At 38.9% G+C, this 18,731-nt stretch overlaps 1 protein-coding gene across 3 annotated transcripts in view; it reads left to right on the top strand.

Moving 5' to 3' along the window:
- Positions 1 to 18,710, top strand: part of LOC107095477 (protein Dos-like) — a 30,301-nt gene extending 11,591 nt beyond the window's left edge. For all 3 annotated transcript variants that reach the window (XM_015391591.1, XM_015391592.1, XM_015391593.1), the window contains 7 exons: positions 2,699 to 2,757; positions 6,155 to 6,317; positions 9,053 to 9,224; positions 9,350 to 9,502; positions 9,808 to 10,051; positions 10,504 to 10,690; positions 12,080 to 18,710. In XM_015391591.1, coding sequence (XP_015247077.1) covers positions 2,699 to 2,757; positions 6,155 to 6,317; positions 9,053 to 9,224; positions 9,350 to 9,502; positions 9,808 to 10,051; positions 10,504 to 10,690; positions 12,080 to 13,598 — 2,497 coding nt within the window. In that variant the 3' untranslated portion in view covers positions 13,599 to 18,710. The remainder of the gene's footprint in view (positions 1 to 2,698; positions 2,758 to 6,154; positions 6,318 to 9,052; positions 9,225 to 9,349; positions 9,503 to 9,807; positions 10,052 to 10,503; positions 10,691 to 12,079) is intronic.
- Positions 18,711 to 18,731: the final 21 nt, after the last annotated feature.

The raw sequence follows: 18,731 nt of genomic DNA, 5'->3' as shown, positions 1-18,731 counted from the left end.
TTAATGTAGTTGCGCTTTGCTTTATGTAGTTGCGATTTCCTTAATGTAGTTGCGCTTTGCTTTATGTAGTTGCGATTTCCTTAATGTAGTTGCGCTTTGCTTTATGTAGTTGCGATTTCCTTCATGTAGTTGCGCTTTTAGATTTGTAGTTGCAGTTTGCACTTCAGGGCCACCGTATGTTATGTTGTTTTCTTTTAATTAAATAAATAGAATATAAATAATCATAATAGAATCCTGAAGAACGGTCTGATAAAACCAAAATCATATTTTGTCCAATTCCAAAACATGGGTTTGAGAGGAAAAACAGCATTGTGTTTTTCAGAGCACCATAAAACTGTGGGGAGTGACTTTGGCAATTTCATGGTCTGGTATTATTTTTCGCTCTGATGGAACTAGGGGTTTTGTCATGTCATGTAGGTGTCTGTTTAAAAGTTAAATATGGAGAGTGATTCATTATCAACAATAACAAATATTTGGAGCTTTGCCATTAACTTCAGAATAAAATCTGACACAAGACCTCCAAGTTCCCCTGAGAAGGAAAAAAAAGATTTCCTCAAAGTCAGATATATAAGGGATATATTTTCAAAGTAAATTAGGAAAATATTGATGCCAACAAACACTGAATGCTGAATCTGAATGAACAAATGCTGGAGCAATGTCTCTGTTTCATAGTGTTAATGCAACCAAGTTATTGCAAAATGTGCTTTTTAATTTTTTGTACAGAATAGTAAGTACATTCAATGTGGAAAAGGCAGTCATTCTTTTTAATCAGGGATGTGTAAACCGTTGTTTATGTAGGGTATATAAAAAAAAGAACCTTAACAATTAGGCTCTCAGAAGGCTGAAATGTTATTGTTTGCAGGAACAGAGTGCCAGCCTACAGAGACGTGTAAGCATGTTAAAGCATGACAGCACAGCGTGCTCGCTCATTTTACATGGCTGCTGCTTAAATGTCAGGACCTCCTGCTGTGCTGTTATGAAAACACCTTGTTGGAGGCACTTTCAGTATCCACGGCTATTTATCCGCGAACGTCTGTGTTTATTCAAAGCAAAAATGCCTGACCCCACCCCCACCTTTCCCTATTCGCCCCTCACATTTCTGTGTCTCTGTCCAATAGCAACACATGCACCCCCACGTACACTTCAACAGGCGAGAGCTCTAGGTGCAGATAAACAGCGAGCACACAAGCTCAGGCGTGAAAACGAGAACCGGGCTGACTGGTACAAATGATGAGGGTAATGAGATTTCATAGCAGCCATCGGTGGTGATTAATGTTGCGTCTCAACCCAGCACTGTGCAGAGACTTCGCACACACAAGCGCAGTCACCAAATCACACTTGTATGGCAAAGCAGAAGCCACAGAGGAAATGAAAGACAAGGAAAAGCACAGATCTGGGTGGATGGAGATGTCCCTCTAGTCACTTCACACCCACACAAGCACATGCATGCAGTTCTCAGCCCTGTAGAATGAAATAAGATGGAGGAAAAAGCCCAGGGATAGCTTTCAGCTTTTTTTTTTCTTATCTCATCAAGCAAATAGTCTGCTTGGGATTTAAGAGGCACTATAGAGGATCAGCAGCTAATAATGATGGTAAAACAGGGAGTTTTAAGAAAATATCCCACATGTGTAATAAACTTGTTGAGACAGGATGTTGAGCAACCAGTGAGTAGGTGTAGAAGCTCTATCATATTAGTATAAATCTTTCATTGCCTGTTTTACCAGCAACCTAAAAGTTGGTTTAAAACCTGTTAAGGCACAAGTAAGAGTCCTGTCCTTAAAGGATCATCCTGTATCACAGTATTGAGATTTTCCTAACACATGCATTTTTGCAGGCATGGATTTTACAAGAGTGGTACAAAGTAGTTGATAACTGTAAGTAAAAATAATCTAATATTGCATTTCTTTTTTAGATATACTTTTTTTTATAGCATGCATTTGGATTGATCACCCTTTTATCAGGTAAAAGCTGCATCATGCTTTGGAAATCTGTTTTACAACATGGATAGAAATTAGAAAATGAACAAAGAAGCATCCGCCATAGGGAGAGATGCTACATGCTAAATAAAATGTACGCCTGTGATGGACCTTCTCCACCCAGGAGACTAAATTTGACACTAAACAGCTGTATTTTGAACATTTGGAACTGTGCATTACGTTACGATGGCACATTTGAAAGGCTAAGGCAAGACATTTGTACACTTTATTCAATTATAGCTCTTGGGCAAAAAATATTTTTGCAGAGAAAGATTGAGATGTGGTATTGACTCAGTAGGGGCTAAACAGAAAAACATTGCCATACATTTTAAGTTATGCAACACTGCATTAGTATTTTACAGAAAATCACAACTTAATACATTTAGTATTATGACCATAATGCAAAAAATTATGAATTTTTTTTAAAAGTTTTTTTAAGTTTTAAAGTTTTTAAAGGTCCTATACATTCACTGCTGCAATCATTTATACACAAAACAATGTTAGATATTCACTGTCTAGGTGCTGATGTCTGCCCCTAAATCATCTTCTTTTATTCATTATGAGGCAACAGTTTAACCTGATCGCATTCATTGTTAACCAAAAGCACCACTACACGTAGATGACCGCCTGTATAAAAAGGAGGGTCCATCTTGGTGTCTTGATCGTTCGAATATTTGTGGGTAACCACGTCACAGCAGTAATGCAATTCTCTTTCTTCCCAGGGCCAGCGATGACCCCGAGAAAACTGCCACTGATATGGAGGGGTCTCAGCCCACCAACGGTAAGAAGGGCATGGAGAAAGATAAAAGAACACATACCAAAGCGAGGGAAGTAATCGACAGGGATTTTTGTGTTAACACATAATCCTCAGAGGTGGAAAATCTACATTTCTTAGTAAATAGTGTGGCATTATACCACCTGACTTAATGTAACTTCACATGTTTGCTTTTAATCATAATGTCCCTACGTCTACTGAGTACATTTGAGCAAGAAATCTAATAACACCTCTGTACATAAATGGTTAAAGTAATCTTTAATTTGACTAAAGTCTTACTTCTGACTCTAAGTATTATTTATCAGAGTCCTGACTTCGACCTGATCATTTGTGGAGGGATCAAAGAAACCTGCTCAGAAATTTTGAGTGATTTAACATTGTTATTGGTTAAAAACCAATAAAGATTTATCAATAATGGTGCAGAGGATTTTTGACGTGCCATTTTAACAAAAATATGAACAAAACAGATAAAATACTTACTTACAGTGTTATAATATATTTTAAGAGATTCTTGCATCATATTGCTTTCAGTTTCTATTGATGCATACAGATGTGATTGCATGGCCCAGTTCTCTTTTTTCTTTCAGCTAGTGACCACCTTGCTGGGTAGTGCCCCTTGTTCTTTCATCTGTGTAACTATTTATTAAAAATCCATCCATTTCTTTTTCTGTTACGATACTTATACCTTGGCTTAGTGTATCGTCCAATGCCTGATACCAATCCGATTTGACTGTTGAACGAATGAACTATGCATTTTACCATGCGAATGAAGGCTTTAGCCTTGACATAAACATTGTTAGAATAAGCTAACATATGAACATAGATATAAATGTATTTTATATTATTTCCCAACAAATAAGCAGCAAAAAAATAAATAATTAACATTTCCATGTAAAGTGCACTGGATTGGATGTCCTATATCCAATATCAAATCACCGATATCCGATCCAGGTATCAGATCAGTGCATCTCTACATTTTATTTATTACCACCCTGCTTATTCAGGCTGGTAGAAAGGAGTTGCTTCTGCCCTGCAAACACAAACATAAACATCAGGGTGGTCCTTGCATAGTGGTAGAGAGGTAGCCTGGTCACACAGACTTACTTACACGTCTGGACTCAGTCTGGAGCGGCTCAATACTCTGGTTTGAAGCAAACCTGACCAATCAGGGCGTGGGAGGCGGACCCATGATTGCAACAGCATTTTTCTGTATCCATAATATTCAGGACTGCAGCTGCAATGGATCGATGTTTTATTGATGCTCTTTATTATGTCCCAAAAGAGCTATTTAAATAGCTGAAATTCAAAAACTAGTTGCTGTTTTTGTATCACATCTGTAGACATCTATTATATTCAATTCTATTAAGTTTATTTATATAGCACAAATTCACAACACATCATCTCAAGGCCCTTTACAGTTCACCAGATCATACAGTCAGATTGATTCAAAGTTTTCTATCTAAGGAAAACCAGTTTATTGCATCGAGTCATTGACTCTAAAGCAATCCCTCACACTATGCATGCTTGTAGCGACAGTGGAGAGGAAAAACTCAATTTTAACAGTAAGAAACATCCAGCAGAACCAGGCTCAGTGTGAGCGGCCATCTGCTGAGGCTGACTGGGGTTTAAGGAGACATAAGCAGACATACAGAAAGAAGCAGAGATACAAAAGGCAACTGTCAAACAGTTCGACAGGCGGCCCCATCCAGGAAACATACAGGCAGGCAGAAAAGCTCCAAGCCAGCTCCCATGTAAGAGGATGAAGAGAGAACATCCAGCTAGTCCCAGTCCGAAACAGGACTACACTGAAAAACAGGCTGATCTGACATCTGATTGGTTCTTATTGTTTCTGATAACCTTTCTTTGAAATTGGACTCTAACCATTAATTTCCACACCAATATGCCATGCACACAACGAAAATTAGTCTGGCTTGCCAGGTTAGTAAAGAGGTGCCTAATATAGAGCCAATTAGACCACAATGCATCACATCAGGGCCGCAGGAAGTCATTTTGATCAAGGGGCTGCTGTGAAATCTTTTTTAGTTTTTTTTTAGACAAAATAGCAATCCGCCTAGAGGCATATTTTAAATAAAAAATAGATAAATAGATGTATATTCAATACTTTAATGTCAGTACCCTTCAGTGCAAGTAACCACGGACTGTAACACACACACATTAATCACATTAATCATTAATCAGTTCTCAGGTTTATATATCATTATTAATTAAACTTCACAATAAAACATTTTCAGTGGCTTTACGTCAATTTGAAAAGCCGGCATTCATGAAGTGGTTGTCTCTCTTAAATTTGTCTCTAGGTATGACTTTTTTTCTGACTGCTTTCAGACAAATGAAACACACAATATGATCAGTCTCTTTCACATAATGCAGCCATCTAGTAAACCAAGCCGCCGCCATAGAACGTGAGAAAGTTTTATTACCACAATGATGTGCAGGAAATTTGAAACTGGATGTTGGCTGGAAGGGCTTATCTAATCCAATCATGCTAGGTTGGGTTGCGGGTGCTGGGGCTGGCCCTGCCGATGCAACTGCCATCAGAGAATCGGGCGGACAGTCTCCTCACTCCTGCTTCTCTCCGTTGTCGTGGTTGCGGTACCAGTGTTCTTCTTCACTGGGTTGGTTTTCTAAAAAAATCCAAAATGGGCTTCTGTGCCATATATTTCGAATATGTAAATTTATGTAAACTTACTAGTCTGCTGCTATGTAAATATGTACTAGTCTGGTGCCGTGATGGGGATATTTCTTTACTCTTCGACCACTAGCTTGTTTGACAACGTAACATCCGCGAACTTGTGTTGATTAGGCCTTAAAATTATTAAATTAAAATCCAAATCCATATAATAGTAAAAAAAAAAAAAGTCTAAATCATTTCCAGAAACATTCAAAAGAAATGTATAGTATGTAAAGTATTTTTATTACATTTAAAAAAAAAATCTCCCTCTCACCACTAGGGAACGCTGCAGCACCCCCAGCACCCCCACTTCCCATGGCCGTGCATCACATGCTGAATACATTTAAAGTGAATTTCGAGAAAGAGGCAATACATTCCCCACTTAAAACCAGATCTTTAGATCTCTGTTTACTGTTAAGGAACCGCATCCATGAAGCTGAAATATTTGTCTATCAATTGGCTCATTAAAACAATAAATAAAACATAACTGTTTGCAACCCTGGATAGAACTTAAGAAAATATGGGTTTGTTGTTTTTTGGCAATTTGATTGCAGATGAAACAGCAGACTACCAGTAACATTTAACGAATCACTATTACACATATCCATCTTCCTTTCATCTTTTATTAAAGCTTTGTTTTTCCCTCAGTCGTCTGTCAACCTGAAAGTCTTACCCTCTTTGACCTCTCTCTGTCTCTTTACATTTTGGTAGAAATCACTATCAGGGTGGATGAGTCAGACTGCCTGTCCATGGCCAGCTCTCACGACCAAGAGACAGAGCGCTTCCTGTCCACCGGCCCCACAGGCCGCCGTGTCTCCTTCAATGAAGCTGCTCTCTTTGATCATGGCAAGAAAACCCAGGAGAAGGGCCGCAGGTCAGACAGCCAGCACATACACAGAGCCACACATTTGCAAATATCTTCTTTTTTTTTATGTCCTTTTGATTCAGCACTCGAGTCTTGCTCTGAATGGTTGCTGTTTTCTGAGATCAAAGCATGTAAACAATTCAGTATGTCCAACTTTCATGCTAGTGTAGTTCAGAGAATGTAGCCTATCTAAAATGTATTATATATGCTGTGGATACAAACAGGCATTTCAGATTTTTTTTTGCTGTCCTACTTCTCTCCCAAAACCTACAGTCTGAGATGCATATCTATCAAAATATATAAGAGGCAACAGTTAATTTTATGTTAAATGTGCGACACTTCCACTAGATAATGTGTTTATTTACTTTCCTTTTTTTTTAAGATTTTGTTACATTACAACCAACTTAGTGCCCTGCTTTTACCATTTTTTTTTTTTTTTTTTTTTTTTTTTACTTTTTCACCAATGGAACTTGAGGAAATATTTTTTATTTTTATTTTGTGTTTATCCCCTTTGAGTGCCTTCATACATAAAAAAAACAATGTTTTTCCACATTCTTTTCTAAAATCACACTGATAAAAATATCCTGCTCCATCTACATAAAAAGATTAAGGCAGCTAATCACGTTATTCTTTATCTGAAAATCCAAGTAAAGCGAAATTACCTTTTTCAAGTAGTTCAGATAAAACAAAAGTTATTATATTTTTAATGTAGTAAATTAAATTGGCAAGTAAAAACAAATAGATTTTATTATAGAAAAAAATAAACATAAATAAATAGAATAAATAAATTACTTATATTTTCCAATGTTGAAAATTATATTGGCAAGTAAAACCATTTTGGATTTGCATTGAAGCCCAAAACTAAACTTACATATTTTGTGTATAGCTATATAAATTGTACATAACTATAGTTGCTGTATTCTGCATATATATCTATTTTGTCTGCACCATTAACACCTGGTGAAATTCTTTGTAAGTGCAAACCTTCTTGGCAATAAACTTGAGTCTGATTCTGATTTACATAATTAATAATAATTTATTTAATTGTATCATATAGAAGAAGAAACCTAAGTTCTTGCATTCATTTTTTTTTTAGATATTTACATTACTTCTGAAAGTGAAATGTTCTTTATTTATAACAGACTGAGCACAAATACCAATTCTTTTCATGTTTTAGCTTTTTCTGACATGAAATGTTCAATGTTTTTAGGTTAATGTAGAATTTTAACATAAGGATTAGCCTTGTTTTATAGAGATGGGATAGTCTGGATAGACATAGTTGTGTAAAGATACTAACCTGAAAGTCTTTTTCAGGATTCACAATTAGCTTTACTTCTGGGCTTTGATTGGGCTATTTAAATTAACCTGCTTTCATCTGAATCATTTCATCGTAGCACTGGCTCAACATTGGTTGAGGTCAAGTTTTAAGGGTTTTGTAGCTTCAAACAGTTTTCCCTCATTTACTTCTGTTCATCTTCCCACCAACTGCGACCAGTTTCACTCCCCTTCCTTTGCTGAAAAGCAGCCCACTGCCACTATCATGTGTTATTATAGAGAAAATGTGTTCAGGGCTATGAGCAGTGTTAATCTTTTGTCACATATACAGTACCTTTCAGTCTAAAATGATCTTCCTTTCACTAGTTATTGTGCTCCACATGCCTTTTGGCAAACTGCAAATAGGATTTCTTATGTCTTTTCTTCAACAGTCGCTTTTTTGCTCCTTTTTTTTTTATTTTATTGCCACTCTTCCAATAAAGCCAGGATTGCAGAGAGCACTGCTAATATCTCCCATGTTGATTCATTCTATTCCCTAAGCTGTGGATCTCTTCACCCCCTCAGAAATATCATGGGCCTCCAGCCCATTTTCTCTGATTGATCCTCTCCTTGTTAATCTCTTCAGTGTGTTTGTTTGTTAGTTTTGCGATTGTGTCATAATCTTAATTTTCAAATGATGGAATAAACTGGGCTCTATCAGTCCTTTGAAATTCTTTAAAGCATTGTGTAGCATGTCATTTATCAGTGGTGAGTCTGGTGTTCGGTTGGATCATCTAAATAAGTGGTCCTTCCAATTATCACTTATTCTGGTGATATGTTTACATAAGGCCGTCCTATGTGCTCGTCCCCATTTTCACTTAATGGTGCTTAGTCTGACATAGTGGAAAAATTGCAAATCTTCTTTTGGAAAGTAAGCTTGTATGAGCGATGCAAACAGTAACTTTTAAACAGAGTGTGCACGAGGAGAAATGGGCTTGTGCATGCTCAGGATGTGTTTAATAGGCGTTTACTCTCGGGAATGGGTACAGGGTTGTGCATGTGCAAGTGGAAAGGGTGGCTCTGCTCAAAAATTTGCGAAAATCCTCCACTATACCTTTAACTAATGATCTCCAGCAAACCGAGATGGTCACATAAGAGCTGCAAAACTGAGATGAAATAACATTTAGTTAATCTGTTAACTAGTGGCTGACCCCTGAAGACATGTGTTTTTACAGTATTTGTTGTTTTGGTTGCACTGCACCTATTTTGGTTTTATTTTCAGATTAAATGGGGCCTATTTCAAATTCATCACACTTTTTTTTATTGGAAACCCATGTATACTTTCCTTGTGCTTCATTATTAGTTTCTACATTTTCTCTTTTGTTTTATTGGTAGTGGTTGCAACAACACAAAACGTTGACAAGTTGAAATAATGGTAGTGTCTGTGGAAGGCTCTGTGCTGCAAACACTTATTTACCTATGCATCTCAGGTACACTCTGACCGAAGGCGACTTCCATCATCTGAAGAATGCACGGCTCACAAACCTCAACATCCCCCCACCAGCACTCAAAATAGTCACTATTCACGAGTGTGACTCGGCTGAAAACACTATCACAGCAGTGGCGCGGCCTGTTGCTAAATCAGCTCTTTCCATATTCCAGGTCAGTGACTACAACTCTGGTTTCTGAATCATTGCTTTATTTAAGATGATTAAATAAGTAAACAATGCATGCTCAGATGAAGCGGAATAAAACAAGTTCCCTTTTTTTTGGTTATTTCCTTTTAGCCAATGCTTTGCCCCCTGCCACAAACACCTCTGATCAGCTTAGGCGTGAATCCCAGCTGTGCCCTCCCTGGGGATACACTCAATTCGGTGGTTGACACCAGTTTCTGTGAGAACTCTGCAGCTCTTGGCACAAAGGAGCCAAGTTCCAGTTCTGTAAGTAACATCAACCTAAAATTAAATATACACATTAACATTCAGTCTATGAAAAATACCAAGTATGGATATGAATACTGTCCAAAGATGTAGAAAAAAAGTGAAATAAGTGGGCATGATCCAGGTCAAAATGATGCTGACATGGATAATATTTTTTTTTTGAGTGATGCATTTTAAGCCAGCCTTTGCGCCTTATGTGATCTAAACAAAGTTTGATGGTTAAAGAATAAATGTGGAAACACCCCTTCAAAGAGATAGACTAGGCATATTTTTTCACATTTCCGATTTTCTGTGTCTTTCCTCAGATTGAGATGATGCGAGCGAGGCCCCGGGACAGAGGCAGCAGCGTTAGCATTGGAGAGGCAGTGCCAGCCATGGGAAACAGTGGCATGGGCCCCGCTGGCAGCATTGCTGGAAGTCCAAGGCCCGTCTTGCAGTTTCTCACTAAACTACGGCGCCATGCTAGTCTGGAGGGAGCCAGCCCCTACTTCAAAATAAAAAAGTGGAAACTGGATAGCAGCCAACGAGCATCCAGCCTGGACACAAGAGGTAATTTCTGATCAATTATTTTTTTATCATTCCTTGTTATTTTCTGTAGTAATTTCTTGTTGTTTGCCTGTGTTGCATGTTTGCCAATATCCTCATGGTAAACAGACATGGGTTTGCAGGGAGCTGCAGCAACCAACTGTGAGCTGCCTTTTGACTGGACTGAATGTACACACAGGCATGCAACCCAGATGGCTCAATGACGTAAAGTTTGAGCCATCCGCTTTCCAAATAATTTTTATCCCTCCACTCAATCCTCCCTGCCGCTCACCTCGCCTACTAGACACACTCTCCCCCCCAGTTTCTCCCGATGCTCTTTTATTTTCTGCTCCAAAGAGATCTCAAAATCCCAAACAGTCGGGCAGAGCTTTCAGCTGAATTAAGCCTAACTTTGCTCCTGCTGTCTCAAAACTTGTCAAACTCACTTCTCTCTCTGCATGTTTGGTGTCTGCTAGGTTCTCCGAAACGAAGGCAGTTCCAGCGCCAGCGAGCCGCCAGCGAGAGCATGGACCAGGATGACGATACTCACCACATAGACCTCATCCAGTACATCGCTCGCACCCAGGATGTCCCATACTATCAGAGTCAACCCACCACACGCCTTCTGTCACCCCCATCTACACCACCCCCCTCCCTCGGCAGGTATCTTTAATTCCCTTGCCATTCATCCCGTCCACTGCTTTGCTGCTTTTCAACCATGTTTTACTGCAGCTACAGAAGCTGCAATGGTAATTTACACTGAACCTAAACTCTGACTCTTAATACTCCCACTCTAACCTGCTTAAGTTCTTAAAAGGTTATTTTACCAGGTTTAAGACTTATACACCAATATAGTCTGGAAACATAGGAGATTTCACTCAAGTTTTCCAAAATCTGGAAATTTATAGACAAATATTTGAATTACAAAACTATTTATCATTTACAAACCATATGTGTGTATCCATCTTTTCAGTCATTTACATTCATTCTGTTTGTCTGTCCATCCATCCATCCATCCATCCATCCATCCATCCATCCATCCATCCATCCATCCATCCATCCATCCATCCATCCATCCATCCATCCATNTCCATCCATCCATCCATCCATCCATCCATCCATCCATCCATCCATCCATCCATCCATCCATCCATCCATCCATCCATCCATCCATCCATCTAAAAATTCACAAAAAGCTTAATTCTGGCAAAATATGGAATTTGGCCTTAAACAATGTGAGGCAACCATGTATATGGATTAAAAAGAAAGAAGAAAATGCAATCAGCTGTGTTTATAAACTGCTCTTCTTCAGAGGAACAGTGAGATGTAATCAGCTCACAACAATTTGCTGTAGTAAATCGACCCTTTGACAAAGTCCCAGTAAACAAGAAGTCTTTTAAACCCAATTTCATGTTTTAAGCAGGATGTCGGGGAATCCCCCAGCCCAAGGGGGGTGGAGAATTGGGATGCAGAGTTTATTTCTGGCTTAAAAGCCCCTTCCATTGCTGACATAGCTGGGTAATTTCACAATGTCCTCAAACAGTAGATTGTTTGTTTTCTATCTTCATATGTTTGTTAAATTCCTTTGCTTTTATAAAGCAAAGACATTTCTTTGAATACATGCTTTGGTTATCTAGTATTAAAAATTAGCTAAATATACAAAGTGTATTATTTCCTGTGTTTATTTGCTAATATTCTATATGTGATTAACTTTCTGGAAGCTGCCGTGTGTAAACTCATTCTTTTCTAGCCTCTTGCTCAGTCACTCGTCATTTTATGCCTTATGGAACAAACATTTTTTTGTTAAACCAATAACAGCGCTACTATTGTGGTTCCTCTGACTCCAGAGGTTTAACTCTCATGCGACATTCAGCTGCAGCCATTGCAAGTCATGAAAATCATTGTGTGCACTGTGAACACAGATATGTGTCAGAACGATATGTTTCTCAGGTCAGTTGCGCTGACATTAACACTTGTGTTGCACTTATTTCGTTCAGTTTCGTTTATTATTGCATTTTATTTTGTCTCCCAATCCCTGTGTCCACACTGCAGGGTAGAGGTAGAGGTGGTGGTGGAGCCCAGCTGCAGCCACGATGGGCCCGAGGTGATTGGCTTGTCCCCTGATCCTCAAAAAGAGACCCTCTCTGTGGGGAGGAGGGAAGGCAGCTACTCCTCGGACTCCTTCCAACCCCAAGATCCACAATCACTTTATAGAGACATATGGACACTACGCGCATCCCTTGAGAAGTACGCTGCCTCTGACCAGAGCAGCAACAATGACAGGAACTCAGTTTGCAGTGATGCTGACAGTGTCTGTTCACTTGGACGAACAGATGGTGAGAAAGGAGGGCTTCCTAGTCAACAATCCCAGGACTTAGGGGAAGAGGCAGAGGGGGGAGAGGAAGACAATGAGTTCTTTGCACATGAGGATAAGGGGTTTGGTATACAAGAGTCAAGAAAGAGAAAATACGGTAGCACAGAATCAGAGCGAAGGGGTAGTGATGCAGAATCTGGTACTCGTAAACTGTTACAGATGGACAGTGGCTATGCGTCGATAGAGGCTCCCTCTCGAGGTCCAGAGGACCTGAGACTGTTTAGCAGCAGTAGCATCACTGGAAGTCCTAAAGACAGAACTGCCCATGAAAAAAGGCATCATTTCACCAATGCGGGGAGGACAGGTACTATTGGTGAGAGTTTTGAGTCTCATTTGTTTGAGGAGGAGCCTGAGGATGAGTTGTTAATGGGTGCCAGTGGAGGGGTTTCTATGGAAATAGGAGCTAGTGCTTTAAGCTGGCAGCCATATGGTCAGATAATCACCCCACGAGAGGCTGAACTACCTCCATCTCAGCTGATTCCCCTTCACCGGCGTGACTACAGCATAGATGAGAAAACAGACGCACTCTTCCATGAGTTTCTCCGCCATGACCCTCAGTTCGACCTGCAGGAGTCGCCTAGAAAACATCGCTCCCGTATCCATCTTCGCAAACAGTGGCAGCGTCACAAGCAATGGAGCGATCCTGGAGTCAGACACTTCCATTCTTCCTTTGAGAGACACAGACTCCCTCTGCGGAGGGGGGAAAGTGTAAACTACCCCTTGGACACAAGTTACCACACTACACTGCCCCGCATTGTCAGTGCTCCTGACGAGGAGACCAGCGATGGAACTTGCAGCACCCCCGACACCCCAAAAGTCAAGCCAACGTCTACTGTTTCTCCAGAAAGGGAAAGGAAACTCAATGTCAAAGATTCTGAGGAACAAACATCTTCCACTCTTCCACTCCTTCAATCCTTCCCATCTGAAAAAGACAGAGGACTGGCTGAGCAAGTTGACACTAAGGAGGAAGGCAAACAATGTGGGCACCTTGCTGAACCCCTGGATGAGCGCTCACCCCCTCACCTGCCTGAGTCTTCGGGGTATGGTCCTCAAACAATCACAGCCGAGCTTACGGACAAACTGACTGCTAACCTGGATGAGAGACTGTACACAGCCCTTCACCAGACCAAGGACACAACCATGGAGTGTGTAACAGTGACAGCAACATGTGCATCCCCGGACCATAGCCCAGTGTAGCAGGGCTCCAATCATCCACTTTGTCAGCATCCCTTTTCCTGATACAAATTTTCATTTATTTTGGTTTGCTTTCATTAAGTTCTGTCTTGCATGGCTTGATTGGGGAAGTTTAGAGCCATGAATAAAACATCCAAATTATACTTTCAATCAATCACCACAAAAATCTAGAAACCATGAGATCTGAAAGAAATATGCCTAATTTAAGCATTCTAAGTTGTTTAAACTGAAAATACCTTAATTATTTTAAAGAATTGTTTACAAGAGTAACATGTCAAAGTATTTTACTGATAACTTTTATTTATAGCCAATCTATGCCTGGATTCAGCATTTTTGAAAGCATTGATGTCCTTCCAGTGAAAATACCTGAAAGTGAGGGCAATTACAGCCTCTGCTCACTGATCCACTGTGAAACCAGGTGCTATTGGACAAGTGGAAAGCTCTTGAAACGGTCGCAGTTGTTCCTTCCTAGTCATAGTTGGCTAACTAAATGAATGATTAGACTTTGATCAATGTTCCCTCTAAGCTGCGTGGCTGCGGAATTGCGCGCTACTCAAGCATTCCCAGCGCCTATGAAAATCTAAGCAGTGCATAAAATAAAATTCATTATAAACTGCAATCAATTGGACCAATAACATGTTTGTCTTTATCATTTTGAATTCATGTATAAATTTTTTTCAACTTAAAACCATCAATGAACATATCCCCAAATTCTGTTTCCTAATATAAAAATGGAAAACAGTCTATCTAGCGAACGATCTACTCTTCCAACCCAGTTTATAATATCTCTATCAAATCATCTTTATAACAAATATAAATACAGTTAACAGTTTTATTAGGGTGAATATGTTTCATTAAAAGTAAGTGTCACACAACAAAGAGCTAGGATTGAGGATTAGGGCTACTAAAATTTTTTTTTTAAAGTTAACTGACTATTTTATTTGAGATTAATATGGGAATAGAGCATAATTCTGACTTCTTTCTCAGAATTCTGACTTTAATCTTCGAATTCTGACTTTAATATCAGAATTCTGGTTTTAATCTTCGGAGATTAAAAACAAAGTTCTAAGATTAAGGTGAGAATTCTGACTTTCTTCCCATATTAAACTCAAATAATATTTAAAAAATTGTTAACTTTTAAACATTTTTCCAGTCTTCATAATTCTCTCCCAGGGAGGTACAGTGCAAGAAATAATCCAACATAAGAAAAATATGCGGCGACCCAAAGTATTTACCAGTCTGGTCTTCCGGTGTTCTGTCAGATCAGCATACCCCATCAGACCAGCATACCCATAGTCAGTACGCATGCGCAAGACATCAGATTTGCATATGTCGTGTCATACTGTATGATAAACAAAAAGTTGTAGTTTCACCGTAAACACACACACACTTACCAGAAAAGCATACCGAAAGTCAAGCACAATGAAACTCACCACTTTGCAACAGCCCTGCAATCCAAATTTAAGTCAGGGTTAAGTCATTTTGTTCCTATTCCAGTGACATTTATTAAAGCCTTTTTTATTTATTTACTTATCTATATTAATCATGAAATGCTTATACTGTTATATAATTTATAGAAATGCTAAGAAAATTCTGATTTAAAAATTAGTTATAAGAATTTGTAGTGTATAAAAAGCACAGCACGCATTTCATTGTAGGAATGTTTTAATGTGAACAAAAAGTTCTTTCTGAAGGTTTATTTTTTCGTTTCTTCCAGAGCAGGAGTCTGACCCTGGCCAAATCTGGACTGTTACATATAGTATACCATGTATCTGATGGACAACGTTTTTTTTTTTTTTTTTCATTTTAAATCGGCCAAATCACCTAAATTAGAAGTAAACTAATGGGAATTGCTGCTCTAATCTCTTAAATTTTAATAAGCCATATAGCTTGCTATGATCCTAGGTTTATAACAAGTTTAATATTGGTGTGTGGGAACAGCATGCACATGTGATGCGGCCCACACTGGTCCTCAGCCTACTCAGGGGGCTTGTGTGTATAACCAGACACATAGAAAATTAGAGGGAACATTGCTTTTAATTAATCTCTCAAAACCATTTTGGGAAAGTTAATTTCCATGTGATTGACTGTAGGTCAGGTTAAAAATTTACAAGCCAAGCATTTGAAAGGCAAGGCAAATTTCTGGTGGGGTGCATTCATTTGAAGGGGTTCTAATTATTTCTCTTTGCTTAGTCCATTCCTCAACTTTGCTGCTGCTTCTTTGTTAACTTGTATTTTATTTATTGGGATTCTCATATGCTTTGAGAACATCTTTACAAATTTTAAAGTGTATATGTAAGACCTCTATGAGCTCCTATTGCTTTGGGCCTCACTGACACAATGGGATTCTATTGCGACATGAAAAATAGACTTTTTTGTTTACGGGTCTGCAGCCATCTATTAAGCAGTTATATAAAAACTACTGAACATGACAGGTTTTTTCCAATATGAGAAAACTATTAGATCCACACCAGGCTTTTTTTTTTTTTTTTTTTACATCCTTTAGCTTTTAGCATACACCAATCAACATAATGAACACTAGCTTTTAAAGTAAAATACTCTTTATTCTTTCATAACAAAAAAAAAAAAAAAAACCTCCAATGTGTTGGAATTTGATGCCTTTTTACCATCTTTTTGTTCTTTTTTGATGACTAAGTGGGCCGTGGGAGGTGAAGTCAAACTTTGCCCCTCCAGAGTATCATGAAACAATTTAAAAGTGGTCTCTGTGGCCAGCTAGTTGAAAGATGTTTTCTAAAAAATAACTGAGCAGAGACCACCTCTTTTCAGCTTGTTGCACATCGTTTCTACTTATAAACACACAGGATGAATTTCTCTGATGTGTGACAAGACAGATTAAAGCACTGAACTTCAGCAAAATGTCTACTTTTCAGGAGCGCTTATAGTGGAAAATAAAACACACAAAGCGGATGTCTTTACAGCTACAGCTTTCTGACGATGTTACATCCTTCCTCGAGCTTGCAGATCTCCTGCAGAGTGGCTTGTCATTATGGGTTAATGCTGGAAACATTGTATAAAGCCCCTGTCACACCTTAACGACTTAGACAGCGTATCCCTGACGTCCCAGAATCTTCTAAAACACTGGAATACCCTGAACTGTCTATGTATTTTTTGAATTTTGGGCATATGCATAGAGTATTCATAACAAGTCCAGAGTGTGTGCCCAACGACAGCCTAACTTATGCATAACGCATGGCAGCATAATGCCCATGAAATGTCACAAGCCAGTGTCCTGAGGGGGGGGCAATGCGTCTGGAGGTGCCCGACCTGCATAAAAAGATTTCTTTGATCGCTGTATTAACCTAGCGGCTGTTTACCTCCATTTCCTCCTTTGAACCCCCTTTTATACCAAAATGCTGCCATTACACCATTATACAGTAGCTGTAAGTTAGAAACATGTCCAGCAGTCGTCTGGAACACGTCAGATACATTGATATGTGCTGGAGATTAGTTCTTGTTAAGTTACGCATAAGTTATGCATAAGTTACTCATAGGTTTTAGATAAGCTAGATACCATGACTTATGAGTAACCTACACTTAACGTTTATCAATGATTAAATAACTTACCTGTAACATATGACCCATGTATGAGCATACGCTGACATAAGTACTTGTCGACGTGTGCTAGCGTGCATCAGCGTCCTCATCACTGATACAAAACTCACCCATAACTTATCCAATGTATGCCAGCGTTTTTGCCAGATTTTTCGTACGTCAGGCTAAATCGTCAAGGTGTGACGGGGCTTCAGGGAGGCTACTGATTACCACTTCAATATGATACTTGGTGAGAAACAGTAGGCAGCAAGAGACGGATTTGTCTTCATATTATGTGTAAGAAAAAGTTCAGAAAAGGCTGATATGGTATGCTTGGACAATGGAGTCAGAGCACCTCCTAAAACTGCAGCATTCTTGGTCTGTAGTGTTCAGTATCTATTAAAAGGGATCAAAGGTCTGTGAACTGGCAACAGAGAAGTGACTCAATTTTGTATGTGGGAAGTAAGGTTTGGATTGAATGCTCCACCAAAAGCCATAGATGTCATAGATGATCACTACATGGCACTGTCATTGCCTTTCTCTTCTACAGCTGGAAGACTCTTTTAAAAGTGAGTCCAACTGATATTTATATTGTTTAATCCAACATTTGTTCCTCTGTTATTCCTCTTTCTGTGTGATCCTAATAACTAGGAGCTGCCTTTCAAGTAAAATGACATATTTTGATTATTCATCAAGAGTAAAGACAGGACAAATTATTATATGTTAAATAATCCTGAGCATATCTGTCTCTCTGATGCTTAGCAAAGGCACCTCTGCAGACGATGGGGATGAATATTAATCATATAAGGAAGGGGATAGACCTCTTTTTATCCCCCATCTCTGTTTTCTCAGTCTTGGAGGCTGCAGCCTTGCAGTAAATGGAAAGGTCTCCCCCTCTATTAGTGTGGGTGAAAGATGATGATAATGCCTCTCCCCTTCCTGCACAGATTAGATCTTCTCCTTCTGCATGAAAAGAGTCTTCTGCTATGGCAAAGTGGGCAGGAGGAGAATTCCCCGTCCAACTGAGATGAAAGGAGGTGAACGCAAATAAGAGAGTGGAGAGCCTTGTAACTGCTGTTCTTTACCGTCATTCATGCACCATGCATACGAATCTGTTATCTCCCAAATATGTTATGTCATCAGCTGAAAGGTAATAAGATAACATAAACACCAGTGGGTGAGATGTGTCTTATGAAAGAGGAAGGTAGCGGCTTTCTTTGCACGTCAAAAGCCTGAAATATCTGATCTGAGTCAGTATTAAAAAGGCAGCTTAGAAACCATAAAAGCAATGGTTAAGAGAAATAGTGGAAATGTAACAATAATACAGTTTGCTGTGTATTCAAGCACAATATTTCAAGAGCTAGACTAAATCAATGTTCTTCATTAGATTTAGGATGATACTGTAAAAGTGAAGTAAATGGTGTTTGTACACATTTGGTACGCATTGGTGCCATAGCCACATTTAGGACTGCATGAGAGTTAACATTTCATAATGGATTCTTTATCCTTTTCTCAGAGTTATGGTACAAAATAATCAAATCCATAATTTATCATCATTGTTAAAGGCACACTCTTTTTTTTTTT

Source organism: Cyprinodon variegatus, unplaced genomic scaffold (genome assembly GCF_000732505.1).
Source record: "Cyprinodon variegatus isolate N-32 unplaced genomic scaffold, C_variegatus-1.0 Scaffold550, whole genome shotgun sequence".
Taxonomy (NCBI): domain Eukaryota; kingdom Metazoa; phylum Chordata; class Actinopteri; order Cyprinodontiformes; family Cyprinodontidae; genus Cyprinodon; species Cyprinodon variegatus.
This window is presented reverse-complemented; position numbering and strand designations above follow the sequence as displayed.